The 20,743-nt window shown below is 42.1% G+C and overlaps 1 protein-coding gene across 1 annotated transcript in view; it reads left to right on the top strand.

Moving 5' to 3' along the window:
• LOC134577420 (NXPE family member 2-like) overlaps positions 1–20,743 on the top strand; it is a 95,042-nt gene that overhangs the window by 51,560 nt on the left and 22,739 nt on the right. Inside the window, exons 3-4 of the mRNA XM_063436148.1 lie at positions 6,930–6,991; positions 13,474–13,689. Of these exons, the coding sequence (XP_063292218.1) occupies positions 6,930–6,991; positions 13,474–13,689 (278 nt within the window). The remainder of the gene's footprint in view (positions 1–6,929; positions 6,992–13,473; positions 13,690–20,743) is intronic.

Below are 20,743 nucleotides of genomic sequence, written 5' to 3'. Positions count from 1 at the left end.
ACACACTCACACTCACAAACACACACTCATACTCACTCACACACACTCTAAGACTAACACACTAACACACACAATCTAACACTAACACACACTCACACTCACAAACACACACTAACATACACTCACACACTAACACACACACTATAACACACTCACACTATAACACACTCTAACACACTCACACACACTAACATACACTCACACACACTAACATACACTCACAAACACACACTAACATACACACACACTCACTAACACTAACATACACTAACACTCACAAACACCTTTTTTTTTTTTAAATCCCCCCAGCCTCCTTACCTGTGGGAGAGCTGAGGGGATTCCCTGGGGTCCAGTGGTGCTGCTGGGCTCCTGGGGGGCCGGTCACCCGGCGGGCAGTCAGGCTGGCCGGTCCTGCGGGCGCGCGAGGGAGCACTGTCTCCTGTGTGCTTCCTCTTCAGCTCCCTCGCGCGCCGCACTGATACCGGAGCCGGAAGATGACGTCATCTTCCGGCTTCGGTATCAGTGCGGTGCGCGAGGGAGCTGAAGAGGAAGCACCTAGGAGACAGTGCTCCCTCGCGCGCCTGCAGGACCGGCCAGCCGGGTGACAGCAGGGCCAGCCTCGGGGGGCCCTGAGGTGGCCGGCTCTTGGGCCCCCCAGGAGAAGAGGCTGGCCCAGTGACATACATACCGGGGTCGCAGGGCGGCCGGGCCCCCTGGTGGGCCGGGCCCGGTCGCAGCCGCGACCCCTGCGACCCCGGTATGTACGCCACTGCTCACTAACATTCATACACAGACACACAGAATCACTCAAACACACATTCACTGACAGACACACACTAACTGACAAACAGGCTCCCTCAGAGACACCCACACTCACAGACACACACAATCACTCAGACACACAGGCTTCCTCACAGACACACACTGACATACACACACACAGACAGACTCACTGACAGAGACACACACACATCCATATATACACAGACAGCCATATATACAGCAATACACACACATACAGCAATACACACACACAGACAGACAGCCATATACACATACACACAGAAAGACATGCACATGCGCAGACAGGAATACACACAGCCACACACAAACAGGCAGCCATACACACACACACAGACAGCCATACACCCATACACACATTTCCCCCCAACACTTTATTAATTTATTTTAATTTAAATCCACCCAGCCTCCCTAACTTTGGGAGAGCTGGGTGGATTTCTTACCTGGTGTCTAGTGGGACTTCTGGGCAGGTGTACATTCAGGCAAGCAGGGGGGCAAACAGGCAGCAAGGAAGCATTGATATTGAGCTCTCCCTGCTCAGCTCCCTCGCGCGCCGCAGAGTGATGCCGGGAGCTGGAATGTGACGTCACATTCCGGCTCCCGGCGTCACTGCGGGAAGCTGAGCAGGGAGAGCTTACACTCAGCACAACCTCGCCGCGGGCTGCTAACATATTAGTTGTGGGCCGCATGCGGCTCCCCAAGTTTGACTTCCATGATTCATAGGGAATTATGGCACGTGGATGCAGGGGTATATTAGTATTTAAATTAGTTGTGTGAATGCAGGAGTATATTTGTATGAAGTGTCAGTGTGCCTAGGAGTGAGTGTACTTATGTGTAGTGTTTGTGTCTATGTATATGTAGGGATCTCAAATGTATTTGTGTGGAAGAAGCTGTGTGTGTAAATTAAGAGGATTGTTGGTGTGTGAATGTTTGTGTGTATTAATGTTCAGAATGTTCTTGTATTTATTTGAGCAGTCAGTATCAGTGTGTGACTGTAGTACTCTATTTGTGAGGAGTGTCAGTATGTGTGTGAATGCAAAACTATATGCCTGTAGATTATCAGTCTGTAAAAACAAATAAGCAGTGTGTCACCATGTGCATGACTTCAGTTGTGTATTTGCATGCAATTTCTTTCTTTTGAATATGATTTTATTTTCATTATGTGTCTCTGACTCTCTATCTTCCCTAATGTGTGATCTGTCTCTCCTCTCTTTTTTTCTGACACCTTACACTCATCCCAATTGTACACCCACAGACCCATATTTCTCTCCCACCTCACCCTATTTACACCCACCTTTCTCTCTCCCACCTCACCCTATTTACACCCACAGACCCACATTTCTCTCTCCTACCTCATCCTATTTACACCCACAGACCCACCTTTCTCTCTCCCACCTCACCCTATTTACACCCACAGACCCACATATCTATGTCCCACCTCACCCTATTTACACCCACATATCTATGTCCCACCTCACCCTATTTACACCCACAGACCCACATTTCTCTCTCCTACCTCACCCTATTTATACCCACAGACCCACATATCTATGCCCCACCTCACCCTATTTACACCCACAGACCCACATTTCTCTCTCCTACCTCACCCTATTTAAACCCACAGACCCACATTTCTCTCTCCTACCTCACCCTATTTACACCCACAGACCCACATATCTATGCCCCACCTCACCCTATTTACACCCACAGACCCACATTTCTCTCTCCTACCTCACCCTATTTACACCCACAGACCCACATTTCTCTCTCCTACCTCACCCTATTTACACCACAGACCCACATTTATCTCTCCCACCTCACCCTATTTACACCCACAGACCCACATTTATCTCTCCCACCTCACCCTATTTACACCCACAGACCCACATATCTATGTCCTATGTCACCCTATTTACACCCACAGACCCACATATCTATGTCCCACCTCACCCTATTTACACCCACAGACCCACATATATATGTCCTATTTCACCCCAACCCACCTTTTGTGTCTGTATCCTCTTGGCTGGCTGCATGCATTCAGCTCTCCCTCTCTGTCTCCCAGGTGCTGCTCCTCTTGTAGCTGTGTTAAGGCTGCTCTGCATGTGTGGAATGAAAGCAGAGGATGTGATGTCACATGCTTTCCCCTCCTCTCGCTCAGGGGGAACACGCATGCTGCCAGGTTTCACACTGCGGAGGTAGTTGGGTGGTGATATTTTGCGATAGTTGCAGACTCCCCACAGGAAGGGGCCCGCAACTATTGCTGGAATAGAGCACAAGAACTAAAACTGGGCCAGATGGGAGATCCAAGGACCTGTCTATGCATCCGGGCCCCTGACTGCCACGGGCCCTCGATCAGTGACCGAATTGCCCGAGTGGTCAGTCCGCCCCTGAACACACATCCCTGCATTCAAACACAAACACTACATACAAGTACAAAAATGGGTAACACAAATGTAAGGTAGGGCTGTGCCCCAAACTATGAGTGAATAATAGATATATATATCTATATATGGTGTAGAAAAGTCTTGATAAGGGTGAGTTCTTTTGAGGACAGGAGGATGTAGTCTTTCCACTTTTCAGATGACCGTAATATTCAGAAGGGGTGACAAAAAGTGAAGAGGTTGCGTAAAATCTCACTAGGTATAGATATAGCAATAAAATAGCAGGGTTACACTCATATGTGGTGGAGCTAAGGCCAGCTCTATTGTGTATAGCATACAGTGGTATGATCCTCCTGACAGATATAATGCGAGTGTTCTGGGACTTTAGAGATGTCGAGACCCAAAATGACAAAAGAGGCGGCAATAGTGCACTGAATAAGATATAAATAGGCAGTCACGGTAATTATAGGGTAACACTCACATTTATTAGAGCTTAAGCCAGCTCTGGTGTGTATAGCATACAGCGGTATAATCCCCACTTGAAGGATATGGTATGAGTGTGCTTAGAGATGGGGTTGTCGGGAACCCAAAGTGACAAGAAGTAAAAGGCAGAGATAGTGCTCTCAATAAAATATAAATGGTCGGTAAGATATGATAAAAAATTATACTCAGAGATAGAGCAGGCTAACAGCTCTATGATGACCGCATCAGTGGATTGATCCCCACCTGGGATTCTTTGGAGTACAGGATAAAAGTTGTAGTTTCCAAGTAGAATAAAAGTTATTGTGTCAAAATAACGTAGAAGAAATTAAATAATAATATGATAAAAGTATATTAAAAGATAGTGGCACAATAGTAGGTGACTATCAATTATTAGTAGAAAACAACAATAATATACATCCAAACGTGTTTCGCCGTAATGGCTTTATCAATGGAGTAAAAACTTTCTACCTGGCACTGTAGGAGTTGTTATAGGTATGGGATAAGTTAAAATTGGCGCCAAAATTGGTCCATCCAATGAAAAATCATTATGTGATAACATGTACAAAACAGTTAGAAATACGAATATCTCAAAGGATCCAACATTAAAGCAGTTTAATTTGTGTAAATAAGTGTAAAACAAGGTTTATGTGGGTTAATAATTGGCATTGTTTGCCAAAACACGTGGTACGCATCATTGCTGCGTCATACTGGACCTGTAGTTTCAGTTGGTTAAACTACACCTTGCCAGATCGATCGGTCTGCTTGGTAGATAGAGTAGAGGATTGGAGGTATTATGAGGCCGGTCCGGTATATGACATAGACCACTAGTGTGGTAATAAGAGACCAAAGGGGGAAAATAGATAAATGAGAGGATAAATAGTGGCGGCAGCCATCTTGGAGAGGGAAATGGTAAATATGAGACAATGGGGAAATTCATTCTGCAGATATGACTGTGGGAAGGTGAATTAAAGGATATAGCTTGGAAAGTCTAAAAAAAGAATGGGCAAATGTAGATGGGAGATGAATTGGGGGATATGTATGGGGGAGATGAATTTTGAAAATGTGGGCATGTGAGTTAACCCCCTAACGCCGTTACGGCGTTCTATGCCGTCCCGCATTTAAAGGGCTTTAAAGCCGTTGCGGCGGCATAGAACGCCGTAACGGCTTGCAGCCCCTGGAGGTATTGTGTACTTACCTCCGCCGCGATCCTCTTCTGGAGGGCTGCCTGACAGCCCAGACAACCCTCCCACGGCAAATGAGGCCCCCGGGGGCCATGTGATCGATCTCAAAGAGTGATCACATGGCCCCCTATAGCTGGCTGTGGATCTGCCAGCAGGGGGACTGTCTAAAATGTCAGACAGTCCCACTGCTGGTAGGAGGTGTAAAAAAAAAATATTAGACATGTTAAAAATAAATTCAAAGTATTTTTATATATATGAAAGATTACATTAGTATACACGTAGAATTTAAATACCTATAAATGCATATATATTAAAATTCTACGTGTATATTTAAATTATCTTTTAACATAATTATGTGATTTGATTAATTAAAATTTGATTGACATGCCTGACAACACAGGGAGAAAGTGCAGAGAATTTAATTTGCAAACACTATATTTGACCCTGTAACTCTCCAAGACACCATAAAACCTGTACATAGGGGGTACTGTTTTACTTGGGAGACTTCTCTGAACTCAAATATTAGTGTTTTAAACTGGTACATTGTATTACAACGATGATATTTTAAGTAAAAGTGAAGTTTTTTGCATTTTTTACAAACGAACGGCACTTTTATGGACTATATTATTGTTGTAATATGTTTTACTATTTTAAAACACTAATATTTGTGTTTAGTGAAGTCTCCCGAGAATAACAGTACCCCCCATGTATAGGTTTTATGGTGTTTTGGAAAGTTAGAGAGTCACATATAAGGCTTGCATTTCATTTTTTTTAAATTGAAATTTGCCAGATTAGTTATGTTGCCTTTGAGAGCGTATGGTAGCCCAGGAATGAGAATTACCCCCATGATGGCATACCATTTGCAAAAGAAGACAACCCGAGGTATTGCAAGTGGGGTATGTCCAGTCTTTCTTAGTAGCCACTTAGTCACAAACACTGGCCAAATATTAGTCTTTTGCTTTTTTCACACAAAAACAATAACAATATGAACGCTAACTTTGGCCAGTGTTTGTGACTAAGTGGCTACTAAAAAAGACTAAACATACCCCACTTTCAATACCTTGGCTTGTCTACTTTTTCAAATGGTATGCCATTATGGGGGTAATTCTCATTCCTGGGCTACCACACCGTCTCAAAGGTAACATTAATAATCTGGAAAATTTCAATTTGAAAATGGAACGTTCTATATTTGACCCTGTAACTTTCCAAAACACCATAAAACCTGTTAATGGGGGGTACTGTTGTACTCGTGAGACATTGCTGATTACAAATATGTGCATTTTTATGCAGTAAAACAGTATTATGACATTAACAGCTAAAATGTCAGACGGAAATACAAATTTAAAAAAAAACCTTATTTTCTCAATTTTTTTTTAATTTTATTAATAATAAATTATGTTTCATATATTAATAGTTGATGATAAATGAAAGCCCTGTTTCTCCTGATATATAATAAGTGTGGGTGCACTTAATGTGACAGCGGTGAATTACGGTTGAACAGACATATAGCGCAAATTCCAGTTTTTGTTTACGTTTTGTTTTGATCACAACGTGTACTATTGACTCCGTCCTGAAGGGGTTAACCTGTGGAAATATTGCTATTGTGAAGAATAACTATGTCATGATATGAATTGGTGGGGAATGGCATTGAGTGGAATAAAACTGAGACATTAATGGATGCATTAGTAAAAATATGGCAATAGGGTTGATTTGGGGCTAAATGACTGGGATGTCAGAGGATATAATCTATATATCTGTAGGTCAACAGCAGGGGATATTGTTTTGGGAAATGGTAAATAAAACAGGGAAGCATTAACTGAGATAGGATCTGTTGAGAAAGTGAATACGGGACAGAGTATAATTTACTTGTACCATGTAGTGGCGGAAGGCAATATTTGCCAAGTGTGGGTTTGGCTTTAGAAATGGAAAATGTGTGCATGAAGGGCAACATTTTGTCCTGGCCCAGGTATCACAGTGTCTTAGGCGACCCCAAACAAAGCAAATATTTTTGTATTAATTAAAGGCTGACATATTGGTAATGAAAGTGCTACATAGTAATATTTATCTATTTCATTTTCAGCAACAATATTCGCATTGAAATCCCAAAAACGTTTGGAGCTATATCCGTATCCAAGTGTGGCAGTAAGTAATTTTACTTGAGCAATGTCCTACTAAATTGACACACACACATATATATGGTATAACAAATTCAAAAGAAGAAGAAATATAATGGTTTTCTATAAGTGAAGGCTCAAACAGAACTCCTCAGTCACAATGGCATAACTAATGTAGAGAGGGCACTGGTGCAAGAAAGTATTTTGGGCCCCACCTCTTGTGCAAGAGTGGCCAAAAGGTAGATCCCTATCTATCTTACAACTCCAATGATGCTATTCTAGCTGGGAATCTACCATTTGCCCATATTTGCAGGGTTGTATTTGTGAGAAGTGTCTGTGCGCATGTAAGCATGTTTTTGTATAGAGTATAATGTGTGCATATAGGAGTGTATTTGTTTATTTGGTGTACTGTTGCCATTGAAATGCAGTGGTCTACTTGTGTGTAGTGTTTGCGTTTGAATGCAGGGGTGTGTTTGTATGTAGTGCTGGCTTTTAAATGCAGGTGTGCTTTTGTGTGTAGTGTTGGTGATTGATTGAAGAGGTGATTGTATATAATTTTAGTGTTTTAATACAGGAGTGCATTTGTATGTAATGTTTGGTTTCAGGGATGTGTTTGGATGCAATGTTCGCTTTTAAATGCCAATGTACATTTGTGTGTAGTATTTGTCTTTAAGTGAAGGGGTATGTTTGCATATCATTTTGGAGTTTGAGTGCAGGGGTGTATTTGTATGTTGTGTTGGTGTTTGATTGCTTTTATGTATGCACATACACACATACACTGCCTTATACATACATATTTACACAGAGATACGTACACATTAACACACAGATACACACAGACACACAAATTTGTCTACACATACACACTGATACATGCACACATCCTGACACACAGATACAGCCTGACATATACACACACAAATGCAGATGCACATCCTGACACACAAATACACACACACTGATACACACTAACATTCACACCCTGACACACAAACACATACACACTGACACACATACTGAGACACACATGCACCCTGACACACAGATGCACACACACTGACATGTATACACCTGAACAAATGCACACCCTGACACACACACAAACTGACTTACATGCTTACACAGATATACCTACACATTAACACACAAATACACATATATACACACTGACACATACCAACACAAGGATGCACACATTGACACAGGCACACCTTGACACAGACACACACATACACACATCATGACACATACACCAATACATTCCCTGACACATACACACACCGTAACACAGATACACACACAATCTGACAAACTCATAAATGTAAACACATTCATTTTTTTATTTGGATCCAGCAGAGATCCCTACTCCTTTATTTAGTATCAGAATCTTTCACCAACCCAAATAATGCCACAACTGACAAATAATTACTATTTATTAGGCAACCAGATGACATATGGTTGGGCATAGAACCACTTATTTGTCAAGGTACCTTAATTTATTTCTTCTTAATTGATTCATGCATGCTAATGAATAATAGTGGCTAGAATAATCAGATGACTGCCATGAAGAATTTTGAAAACCTAAATGTCAATTATTATATTTCCAGCTATCCTCTTTTTAACATACCTTTTATTTCCTGGAGTCCTGCTGCTGCTGCAGCCTGAGAAGATCAGGTGTTGTTGTCTGTTGCAGCATCTGGCTGTCTGTCTCCATGCTGCCTGTGCAATCTCCGCTGCCTCCTCCCTCCCTTGACTTGGCTAACAAGCAACCTGCCACAGACTTGGGGTAGAGCATTGTCTTATATAGAGAGTACATAGAGTTATCATTAATAGTAAATAGCAAATTTTCAAGCTGGATAAAAGTGATGTCCATCAGGGTTCTGTTTTGGAACCACTTTTTTTTTTTTTTTAAAAGGACACTATAGTCACCAGAACAACTAAAGCTTATTTTATTTGTTCTGGTGAGTAGAATCATTCCCTTCAGGCTTTTTGCAGTAAACAGCCTCCGTCGGGAGTGTACTGCAGACTGAGGTGTCTCGCGATCTCCAGCCTGTCAGAGCGTTGCCGCGGGTTACCATGGCAACGCTCTGACTGGAGCTTGAGACTTACCACGTGGTGCTGCAGACCGGAGAGAAAGAGAGCGCCGTAGTACCACCAGGGGATCGTTTTGAAAATCCAGTTGCGGGCAGCGCGGTGCATTTTAAATGCCCATTCGGCATTGGAGTCTCTACCAGTTTTTCTGAGACCCCTGAATTTCTTTCTCTATGCCTCTGACTGCATAGCAGGCCCCTCTCTGTCTCATTGGAGATATCTTTGCCAGAAACTCAAGGAAGCAAGGTGAAGGGTAAGGACCCGCTTAGGGGGGGTCTGCCTTGATGTTGGTAGGCGAGCATTCCCTCCAATGGCCATTGGAGTAACTAAATGACCTCCATTTGTCTGAATATACATAGGGATTAAGGAGAGAGTGCAGGTAACTTTTTTTCTTTGGTTTTTACTATATATTGGGGCTGATGTGTACTGTGGTCGTTGCTGCTGACCAGGAGCGATTTGCCAATGCAGAATTGCCAATGTCTGTGTAGATTTAAAAAACATACATACATAAGGTGGAGCTTCTTGTACAAGTTGTTCAATATGTATCTGTAATAATATAAATACAAAACACAAATAGTGCAATATTGTAGTAATAGAAATGATCTATAAAGAGACGTATATAATGTCACTCACAAGTCAGGAGTCATAAACCACATATGACTCGGATGGTAAGCGCTTGTGGACACTTTAAGGATGTCCAATCCTTTCTTGAGGTGACTTTGCTGGAAACCTGGTTCCTTTTGCTTTTTGAAGTGGTGATGGTTATTCAATATTCCCAGTATTTGGTATGTGTATATAGGATGCCACAGCAAAGTTTTCAAAAACAATTTGCTTTTATTGGTGATCCACAATAAATATACACTAAAAATGCAATGTTAAAAAACTTAATGCAAGTAAAATAAATATAAATACCGGATACCAATGTCTCTGGATGACTAAATAGTCCAAATGAATGTCCAAAACGCGTTTCGCCCTTAAATGAGTTATTGGAGGAGAGAAGAGAAGAAGCAGTGTGCTGCCTGGGCCCCCTTTGCGGTAACAGGGAGCCGGGGGGGGTGGCCCACCGGAACACCAGGGATGGGCTCTCCCCCCTCCCTGGACAAAGGTAAGCAGGAAGGGGGGAGAAACAATTTAATTAAATTTAAAAAAAAATTAAAAAATGTATGTGAAAATGCCCCTTCCTCTCTCCCCCCTCCCTCCCATATTGCACATTTACACACACACACACACACACACTACATACACTGACACAACACACACACACTACATACACTAACACAACACACACACACTGCATACACTGACACAACACACACACACACACACTACATACACTAACACCACACACACTACATACACTGACACAACACACACACTACATACACTGACACAACACACACACTACATACACTGACACAACACACACACACTACATACACTAACACAACACACACACACGACATACACTGACACAACACACACTGCATATACTGACAAAACACACACACACTGCATTCACTACACATTAACACACTCTGCATTCACTACACTAACACACACTCTGCATCCGCTACACACTAACACACACTCTGCATCCGCTACACACTAACACACTCTCTGCATTCACTACACATTAACACACTCTCTGCATTCACTACACATTAACACACTCTCTGCATTCACTACACATTAACACACATTCTGCATTCACTACAAATTTACACACACACTGCATTCATTACACTGACACACTCTGCATTCACTACACCCTAACACACACTCTGCATTTATTACACACTAACACACACTCTGCATTCACTAAACTATGCGCACACTCTGGATTCACTATACTGACACACACTCTGCATTCACTACACTAACATACACTCTGCATCAACTGTACACATAGCATCCACTACACAAACATCCTGTATTCACAGTACACACACTACATCCACCACAAATTGAAACACTCTGCATTCACTATACACAGACACTGTGTCTAATACACACTAAACACATTTCATCTAGTACATACAAACACTACATCCACTACACAAACACACACTACATCACTGTACACACTACATCCACTACTCAAACACACTCTGCATTCACTATACACACTGCATCCGCTACACAAACACACACTCTGCATTCACTGCACAAACAGTATCTAATACACACAAACACTACATCCATTACACACATGCTAATTCACTTCCACTATACACACCACATTCAGTCCTGCATCATTGGGCTAGGTAGGGCATGGGCGGGCCCGGGAGGGAGGGGGCGGAGGGGGCCCAGACCTTGTGCTTTGTCAGGGGCCCCAAAATTTCTGATGGCAGCCCTGATTATTGCTATTTATATAGCACCAACAGATTCCGTAGTGCTTTACAATATTATAAGAGGGGGGATTTAACTATAAATAGGACAATTACAGGAAAATTATAGGTTGAAGCGGACCCTGCTCAAATGAGCCCACTGCGATAGCCCAAGGGAGGAGGTAATTGAAAGTAGTTTAGAGGCTGCTAAGGTCAGGGGTGGGTTAATGGGAATATTGAAGTCCCAGGGAATTAGGGATGGAATAGTGGAGGAGAGGAAGTAGGGTAGCCAGGCAGCAAAGTGGTCAAGGAAAAAGAAAGAGAAACCAGTGGGTGCGAATGGATGGATTTGAAAAGGCGAATCAAATGGATTTCAAATGATGAGAAGGAGAGGGAAGGGGGGTGGGTAGATGTTTGAAGGAGCAGTGAGGTGAAAGTAGAAACCCTACACCACCACCTTTACATTCAGAGTGTCTTGGGTTGTGGGTAAGTTGAAGACCACCAAAAGATAAAGATACAGGGGTAGCAGTGCCAGAGGGGGAGAGCCGCGTTTCTGTTAAGATTAGTAAATCTAGGAAACGAAAGATGAAGAGGTCGTGGACAGCAGTGGATTATGTAATATTGCAAACAGAGCATGCATTCCAGAGGGCAGTATTGAAGAAGGATTTAGGTGAAGAGTAACATGAGATGGGTATAAGATTGGTGTGGTTCCTTGAGTTAGTACGTGATGGATTTGCCGAGGTGGGACTGGGGTTTGGAGAGACATCACCAGCTGCTAGGAGCAGAAGGAAAGAAAGTGAAGGTGAGAGTAGGATTTGAAAGTTTTATAAGAGGGTATTGTAACAGATATCCCGTTCATTTGCCTGGACATTGGATTTAAAACATTCATACAGTTGAACTCACAGTACTATACTCCAAACATACGAATTTGGAAACAAACAGCTATATTAATTTGTTCGTATAACCGAACAAACAGCCAAACAAACTGTCGAACGAGAGACCACCCAGACCAGTCATGTGCTGCCAATTGACTCATTGACTCTGTGCCAAACCGCAACTTCAACATTCTAAGTGGTTCACTGGGTGGCCGTCGATTCGTATGCACCAACATGTGGCGGCGGCCATTTTGTTTTGTCGAACACGTCCAGCTGTGTTTGGTTGTCGAGTGTCTGGAACTGTTTTCGGGCACTCGAACTCCCGAACATCGCTGAGACTTCCAGGACCACTTACATTGGTGCTAATTCATCCAAAGGAAGCGGCGTTCGGTAAAAACACTATATGAACGAGGCGGCACACGATCATCAAACTCACGAACACTTATGTGAACGGTTGTTCCGTATTTTTAAAAATAGGAAAAGGGACCAGGCGCACCAGCTGAATGCATGGAACTATTTTGGGCAGGAGCCTCGTGTGCGGCCGGGCAGAAATGGGACTTCCACCTATCTCCCGTACCCCTGAACCGATTTGCATGATTTTTTACTATGTTGGTCCCCTAATGATATGCCCTATCAAAATATATAAGTCTTATGGGAATTGGATGTGTGTTTATAATATTTCTGAAAATGTGTAAAAAGTTTTATTTTTTTCGCTTGGAGATAATTAAAATTGATGGAGAATCACAGACTCACAGGCCATGTGAATTCTTACCTGACCACCTTGGCCTGTGTCTATTTGCAAGGGTGAGCAACATATCTGTGCTACAGACTCCCAACTCAGGTAAGATTCTGGACACACCTGGAGTAAGTGAATATCACTATCCTTCTACTTACTTACTTACTATTTATAGCGCTCCAATCAAATATACGCCACGGTTGCGAATCTTTTCAAACCTTACCGTATATAATTCCTTTTTTGTATATCTATTATAGTGGGTGATAGAGATTCCTACTAGAGTGTGAAGCAGCTGTCACTTTTACACCATTTGTACAACAATTTAAGCGCACTACACACAGGTTTTTTGGTATTTAAGGTAATACAAATAATTGCTATTTAATCGTATTTATATTACCTGGTGTGCTTTTCTCAATTGCATCTAACATATGTTTGTTCCTTTGCCTTTTTTATGTTAAACAAAATGTTTGCATTTTTTTAGATGTTACACAAGAAATTCGAAAATGTAGCACAGGAATTAAATATCAATTTCCTGGTGGATTTTCCTACCAAAACATGTGGACTCATCTATCATGCAAAATATCACAATATCGCAACATGGAAACTATAAATAAGTGTATTAAAGGGAAAATTATGTATCTTACTGGGGATTCCACTATGCTTCAATGGATGACCTACCTCAGTACCACTGTCCAAAGTAAGTAATTCATATATTTTGGTATTGGGTCTAGTGAATGGAATTTGTGTACTGCTTTCATTATACCATTAATTGCAAATCTCTATGGCCAGATACATTTTAAATTACATTAGCAACGTAAGACTCTATATTCATGAGGGAAGCTTGAACAAGTAAATATTATTCAAATAAATGAAATGGACTAATGCATTGTGTTTACCAGTTATGTACTTTTTCCCTATACACATCAAATTAGGGCATTTTCGGGAAATTCGTATTAAGTCTAGGATCCCTAGGATACCTATCCTTTAACATGACAGACGTAACCATAAGTGTAGTAGTATCTATGACATCTTGAGAAACATTGAGTAGAGACCCCAAGTTAATGTCTTTTCCATCTAGGGTGTCTTCCCTAATTGCTGGGTAACTAGGTGTGTGGGAGTAATTGTGTCTAGAGGGGTTGACAGAGATGGTAATTTCATTACCTTGTGACGTGCTGGGGACTGTGGTTACCTCAGTTAGAGGGAAATACAGGGCAAGGCTGATTCATTTCTCCGGTCTATTATATATTATGTTGATTGATTATGAAGTTCAGATAAGCTGTTAGAGATTGACTCCTCACAGCTTATACCTTATCTGAGAGAATCAGTTTGGTAAATTGAAATAGTAAATTTAAATAGGGTCATTACAAGTAGGTGCAGCTTGACCACTGATTGTGAAGGTCACCTGTCAGAGAAGCTCCTCAGCTAACTGCCGACTCCAGTTTTGAAGCACAGTTAATGGTGGTACACCATAGGAGGCCCTAGGAGAACTCTTTATGATCATTTGACCGCATTTGTGAGACATCTTTGGAAGTGTTTGCAGAGTAGAGTGACACCTACAGTCCCTGCACATCAACTGACAGATGACACTTTGCTGGGAGGATCCAAATGGGATCATTATGTGAGTGGTGGTTCCCCATTGCTTAGTCCTCTTACACCACTTACAATCCTGGAGGATACAAGGGAGCAGGCATACTTGACAGGTATGGAAGTTGGTATCCAATCCATGCCATCATTCTCAGCAACCTCTCTGCTCCAATAATGGTACAGATTTAGATGCTTGGAATGTATTACTTAGAAAGTGAAGTGTTCCCCACCCTATAGCCCAGAGACTGGTTGATGACTGCTGCTAGACCAACAGAGGGGTTTTTGGAACTATTTGGCTTTTTGTTTCTACAAAATACTTTAAGAAAGGGTGTCGGCTAGCTTGCTGAGGTACCCCTTAATCATGAAGTAGAGCTGTGTTTCAGTTATTTCTTATTTGATTTAATTTACATTACTTAAGTAATTTGTTTACCAGTAAGTCAAGTCACTACACTATATTATCTGCATGCATGTTGCTATACTTAAGAGCTTACTTGCTAACTTGTCTAACAACTGAGATGTATATTTATATCTTCAAGCTTGTATTTGCTTCCAGCACGTATGGTGCTATCAACTAGTTCTGTGTACGCAGGTTTCTGGTATCTATGTAAATGTTCCTCAAGATATATCTAAAGTAGCTAAACTCTCCTTATCTATACACTTGATATGTATTTACCTAGTTGACTATTCTTGTAGTACTTCATAAAAAATAAGATTTATCTAACTAACAGAAGCACCCACGTTATTTAAGGTATATCATTTTTACTAAAATGCTGACATACGCTGGTACTGTTTTCTGTTTGTACTATGCTATTTTCTCAAAAACATTATTTACAGTAAAAACCTGCATTATTTAATAAGGTAATAATTTAAAGCAAAATTTTAAATCTAAGGCCAGAGTAATCCAAAATAAAACACACCAAATCAAGCACAAAGATAGGTCAATTTGAAAATACATTTGATATGAATGTATTACATAGTTACATAGTTACATAGTTAGATAGCTGAAAAGAGACTTGCGTCCATCAAGTTCAGCCTTCCTCACACCTGTTTTTTGCTGTTGATCCAAAAGAAAAAAAAAAAAACCAGTTTGAAGCACAATTTTGCAACAAGCTAGGACAAAAAATTCCTTCTTGACCCCAGAATGGCAGTCAGATTTATCCTTGAATCAAGCAGTTATTACCCTACATTGAAAGATTATATCCTTGAATATTCTGTCTTTGCAAGTATGCATCTAGTAGCTGTTTGAACATCTGTATGGACTCTGATAAAACCACTTCTTCAGGCAGAGAATTCCACATCCTGATTGTTCTTACAGTAAAAAACCCTTTCCTTTGCCTTAGACGAAATCTTCTTTCTTCCAGTCTAAACGCATGGCCTCGTGTCCTATGTAAAGTCCGGTTTGTGAATAGATTTCCACACAATGAGATCAGATTGCCAGTACCAAGATCACCCTCTGAAAAAAATGACCAGAAATCCCCCACATGATAGTAACATCCTAGGGTAACATGGCAAAATATATTTTGGGGGGTGTATATGGGAACAGAAAAAAATTCATAGCAGGTTTAGCCACTGTGGCAGAACCACTGTTTGTTCGGGTGCTTTCCACTGGCATTTAATTTTTTCCCTGTGTTTCCCCATCTACTTCTATATATTTCGTGTATTGTGCCCTGTTCGGGAATGTTCATACAAAATAATCTCATTAGTCTCCCGAACAGGGACCACCCCAAAATCCCATTTAGAATGCCAGTTAGAACATTCACACCTCTAACATAGTTGCAAAACCGCAAGGGGAAACAATTAATGAGTGCTCGTGGATTGTTTCCTGACTCGTTTGTCTCCCGAACGAGGACCTCCCCGGTGCCCCATTAGATTGCTCTCACCAATTAATCAGAACGTTCGCACTCGCAACCTACGTGTTAAACTGCAACGTTCGCACTGTCAATATAAGTGTGAAACCACAAGGGAAGTAATTAATCAGGGTTTCCTGGGTGGCCGCCATTTGATGTAGACGAACGCCAATCAGGGAGAGCATTCGTACCCCGAAAGGAGACGCTTACCTTGCAGGTTTCAGCACAGGAATCTCACGAACGGAGATTGCTCAGAGAATGTGCCAGTGTGAGTTCGCCTGAGATTGATGGGGGACACTTTTGGGGCACTGGCTGGTTTTGCGGTCTTTTCTGTGCCTGGGAGACAAAGAGACGGTCTCTTTTCCTGTGCCTTAGCTCCCAGGCGCAGAGGCTCATGGGATGAAGACCCCCTGTCAACCAGGGCGGGAGACCCCCTCGTCAGAGTGGCTGGCTTTCCTTATTTGGGAGACAAAGGTACAGCGACCTCCCCCCCAAGCATAGAGGATCCTGTGTGTGGAAGACCCCTTGCATGGGGCTATGCATAAAAGCCGTGTGTGGCAATAAAATTGTGTTGTACCTGAAGATCTGTGTTCGTCCAGTTACTGGAGGGAAATAGGTCTCTGTATATTCTAAAGTGGTTCCTGAGCGGCGGAAGGAATGCATTAGCGGAGGTAACTGGTCGGGTTACCCTCAATTGTCAAGGTTATAACCTATTATAGAGCAAACAATCAAAATAGCTTGAACTTGCCAACGTCAGGACCACATGTCCTGCATTTTGCAGGGATTCTGTGGTTACATAGTTACATAGCTGAAAAGAGACTTGCGTCCATCAAGTTCAGCCTTCCTCACATTTGTTTTTTTGCTGTTGATCCAAAAGAAAGCAAAAAAAAAAAAAAAAGTTTGAAGCACAATTTTGCAACAATCTAGGAAAAAAATTCCTTCTTGACCCCAGAATGGCAGTCAGATTTATCCTTGGATCAATCAGTTATTACCCTAAATTGAAAGATTATATCCTTGAATATTCTGTTTTTGCAAGTATGCATCTAGTAGGTGTTTGGACATCTGTATGGACTCTGATAAAACCACTTCTTCAGGCAGAGAATTCCACTCATATACAGATATGTATATGAGTTGGCTGATTATGAATGTGTGGCTCACTGAATGTGCATGTGTGTAAGGTTTTAAGAAACTATGACCCTCTTACAATGTTAACCTTTAGGGAAAATGTGACAAATAAGACACATACAAGTGTATAGAAAAATGTATTGTTAATAATGACTTAGGTTACAGATTTTAAAAGAATATACACAGTACACATTGAAAAAACATCCAGTCCATAACCAATGGATAAAAAGAAAAAGGGTATACTTAGACACTTAAATTAAGATATTTTTCTTTGCCTTCATCTTGGGACAGTCTGGGGCAGTCTCTCCAAGATCTCCTCCTCAAAAAGACTGATTGTTGTAGTTCCTAACTAGATATCCCACTAATTGTGGGTAAGAGGTAGGAAGGCACTAGACATGATGAAACCCATGTACATTTCCATACCCTATGCTATGTTATGTTATTATTCTGTATATAGCACCAACAAATTCCATAGCGCTTAACAGTGGTTGGACGAACAAGCATGTAGTTGTAACCAGACAAGTTGGACAAACAGGAACAGAGGGATTGAGGGCCCTGCTCAATGAGCTTACATGCTAGAGGGAGTGGGGTAAAGTGACACAAAAGGTAAGGATAGTATTAGACTAATGACAGTTGCAAGAGAGGAATCAGTCGGGAGCTATTAACAGTTTAAGTGATACGCTTTTATGAAGAAGTGGGTTTTTAATGATTTTTTTTTAAGGAGTGGAGACTGGGTGAGCATCTATTGGAGGAGGGAAGTGAGTTCCACAGGAACGGTGCAGCCCTCGAGAAGTCTTGAAGGCGACAGAAGATAGACGTCTTCAGCAGAGCATAAGGGCCTAGATGGGACATACTTGTGTATTAGGGAGGATAGATATGTGGGAGCAGCATTATGTAGAGATTTGAAAGCAAGAACCAGAATTTTAAATTGAGCCCTATATCTTACAGGAAGCCTATGTAGGGACTAACAGAAGGGTGAGGTGGGGGAGGTGCGGGCGGACTAGAAAATTAGCCTCGCCGCCACATTCATTATGGACTGTAACGGCGCAAGTTGGGAGCATGTAAGACCACTGAGAGGTGGATTACAGTAGTCAAGGCGAAAAAGGACAGTGGAATGGACCAACACCTTAGTCACATCTGGCGTTAAGTAGGGATTTGGTGATAGACTGAACATGAGGTGTGAAGGAGAGGTTGGAGTCAAAGAGAATACCTAGGCAGTGAGCCTGCGTGGTGGACCTGATATTAACACCGTTGACTTGAAGGGAGACAGACACAGGAGTAGCAACACTTGAGGGAGGAAAGACCAGAATTTCAGTTTTGGTCAAGTTGAGTTTAAGGAAGTGGGCAGCCATCTAGGTATAAATAGCAGAGAGGCAGTGAGAGACATTAGTCAAGAAAGCCATGGAGAGATCAGGAGAGGACAGATAGATTTGCGTGTCATCCGCATAGAAATGCTATTGGAAGCCAAAAGAGATTACCAAAGGAAGCAGTATAGATGGAGAACAGTAGAGGACCAAGGACTAAACCTTGGGGGACACCAACAGAGAGGAGTTGAGGAGAAGATGCAGCGCCAGAGAAAGAAACACTGAAAGAGCACTGGGAGAGGTAGTAGGAGCACCAGGAGAGAGTAATATCTTGTAGACTGATATTGCGGAGAATCAGAAGAAGATGTTGATGATCAACAGTGTCAAAAGCCGCAGAAAGGTCAAGGTAAATTAGGATTGAGTAGTGACCGCAAGATTTTGCAGCGAGTAGATCATTGGATACTTTGGTCAGTGCCGTTGCCACAGAGTGCTTAGCATGGAAACCAGACAGAAGCGGGTCTAGCAGAGAGTTGGACTCAAGGAAGTCTGTCAATCTCGCATACACAACTCTTTCAAGGATCTTGGGTGCAGAAGGCAGTAGCGAGATAGGACGGTAGTTGGATGGGGAGTTGGAGTCAAGGTTGGGCTTCTTTAGAATTGGGGTTATAGTTGCATGTTTGAAGGGTGATGGAAATATGCCAGAGGAGAGAGAGAGAGAGAGATTGAGAATTTTAGTGAGAGGTAAAGAAAGAGAAGAAGACAGAGTACGGATGAGATGCGAGGGAATTGGATATATGGAGCAGGTGGTGGGGCGGGATGACTGGAGCAGAGCAGAAACCTCTTCCGCTGTAGCGAGTGCGAATAAACATAGAACAGCAGAGGGAGTGAGGCTATGGGAAGTATTGTAAGGGGAAGAAGAAAGATGAGAGATCTCTTCCCAGATTGTAGAGATTTTGTCAGTGAAGTGAGTTGCAAAGTCTGAGGCGGTCAAGTTAGTAGGTGAAGGAGGAAAAATAGGGCGAAGAAGAGAGTTAGATGTGTGAAATAGTTGTTTGGGTTCACAGGAGAGTGTGGTTATGAGGGTATTGAAGTAATTTACTTTTGCAGAGGAAAGAGCCAAGCTGTATGAGCGCAGCATAAATTTATAGTGGAGAAAATCAGATGCACAGTGAAACTTTCTCCAACAGCATTCAACAGTTCTAGAGCATTGTTGGAAGTATTAAATCCGCTTGTTGTACCAAGGTTGTTGTTGGGGGCTCTTGCTGCGTTTAAATGTAGGAGGTGCCATAATGTCTAGTTGAGAGGAGAGGGTGGAATTGTAGAAGGAGGTTGCAGAGCTAGAACAGGTGAGGTTTGTAATAGGTAAAAGGAGAGTTTGGAGATTAGTGGAGAAATGCTCTAGGTCAAGACCTTGGAGGTTTCTGTGAGATTGATGTTCAGGTGGTGGTGTCAATTGGGTCTTGGGTATACCCATGTCAAAAGTCAGCAGATGGTGGTCAGATAGAGGAGAAGGAGTATTGGTGAAGGCGAGATCAAGAGTGATTCCCAATGTATGGGTTGCTAAATTGGACCATTGCATAAGGCCAAAGGAGGAGGTTACAGAGAGCAGACGAGAGTCATCAGTGCAGTTGAAGTCGTTGATTTGGATTTTGAAATCCACAAGTATAAGGGAAGGAGTGCTAGATGAGAGGAAGTGGGGAAGCCAGGAAGAGAAGTGCTCAATGAATAGCCTAGGATGACTGTGGGGGCGGTAGATGATAGCAATTCTTAAAGGAGTGGGTTTAAATAGGTGGACAGTGTGAACTTCAAAAGAAGAAAAGGATAGAGAAGGGGGAGTTATGATTGGTTGAAAGGTACATTGAGGGGAGAGAAGGATTCATATAAAATGTAA

Source organism: Pelobates fuscus, chromosome 11 (assembly GCF_036172605.1).
Source record: "Pelobates fuscus isolate aPelFus1 chromosome 11, aPelFus1.pri, whole genome shotgun sequence".
NCBI lineage: Eukaryota > Metazoa > Chordata > Amphibia > Anura > Pelobatidae > Pelobates > Pelobates fuscus.
The sequence above is the reverse complement of the archived record's forward strand: the minus strand, read 5'-3'. Positions and strand labels throughout refer to the sequence as shown.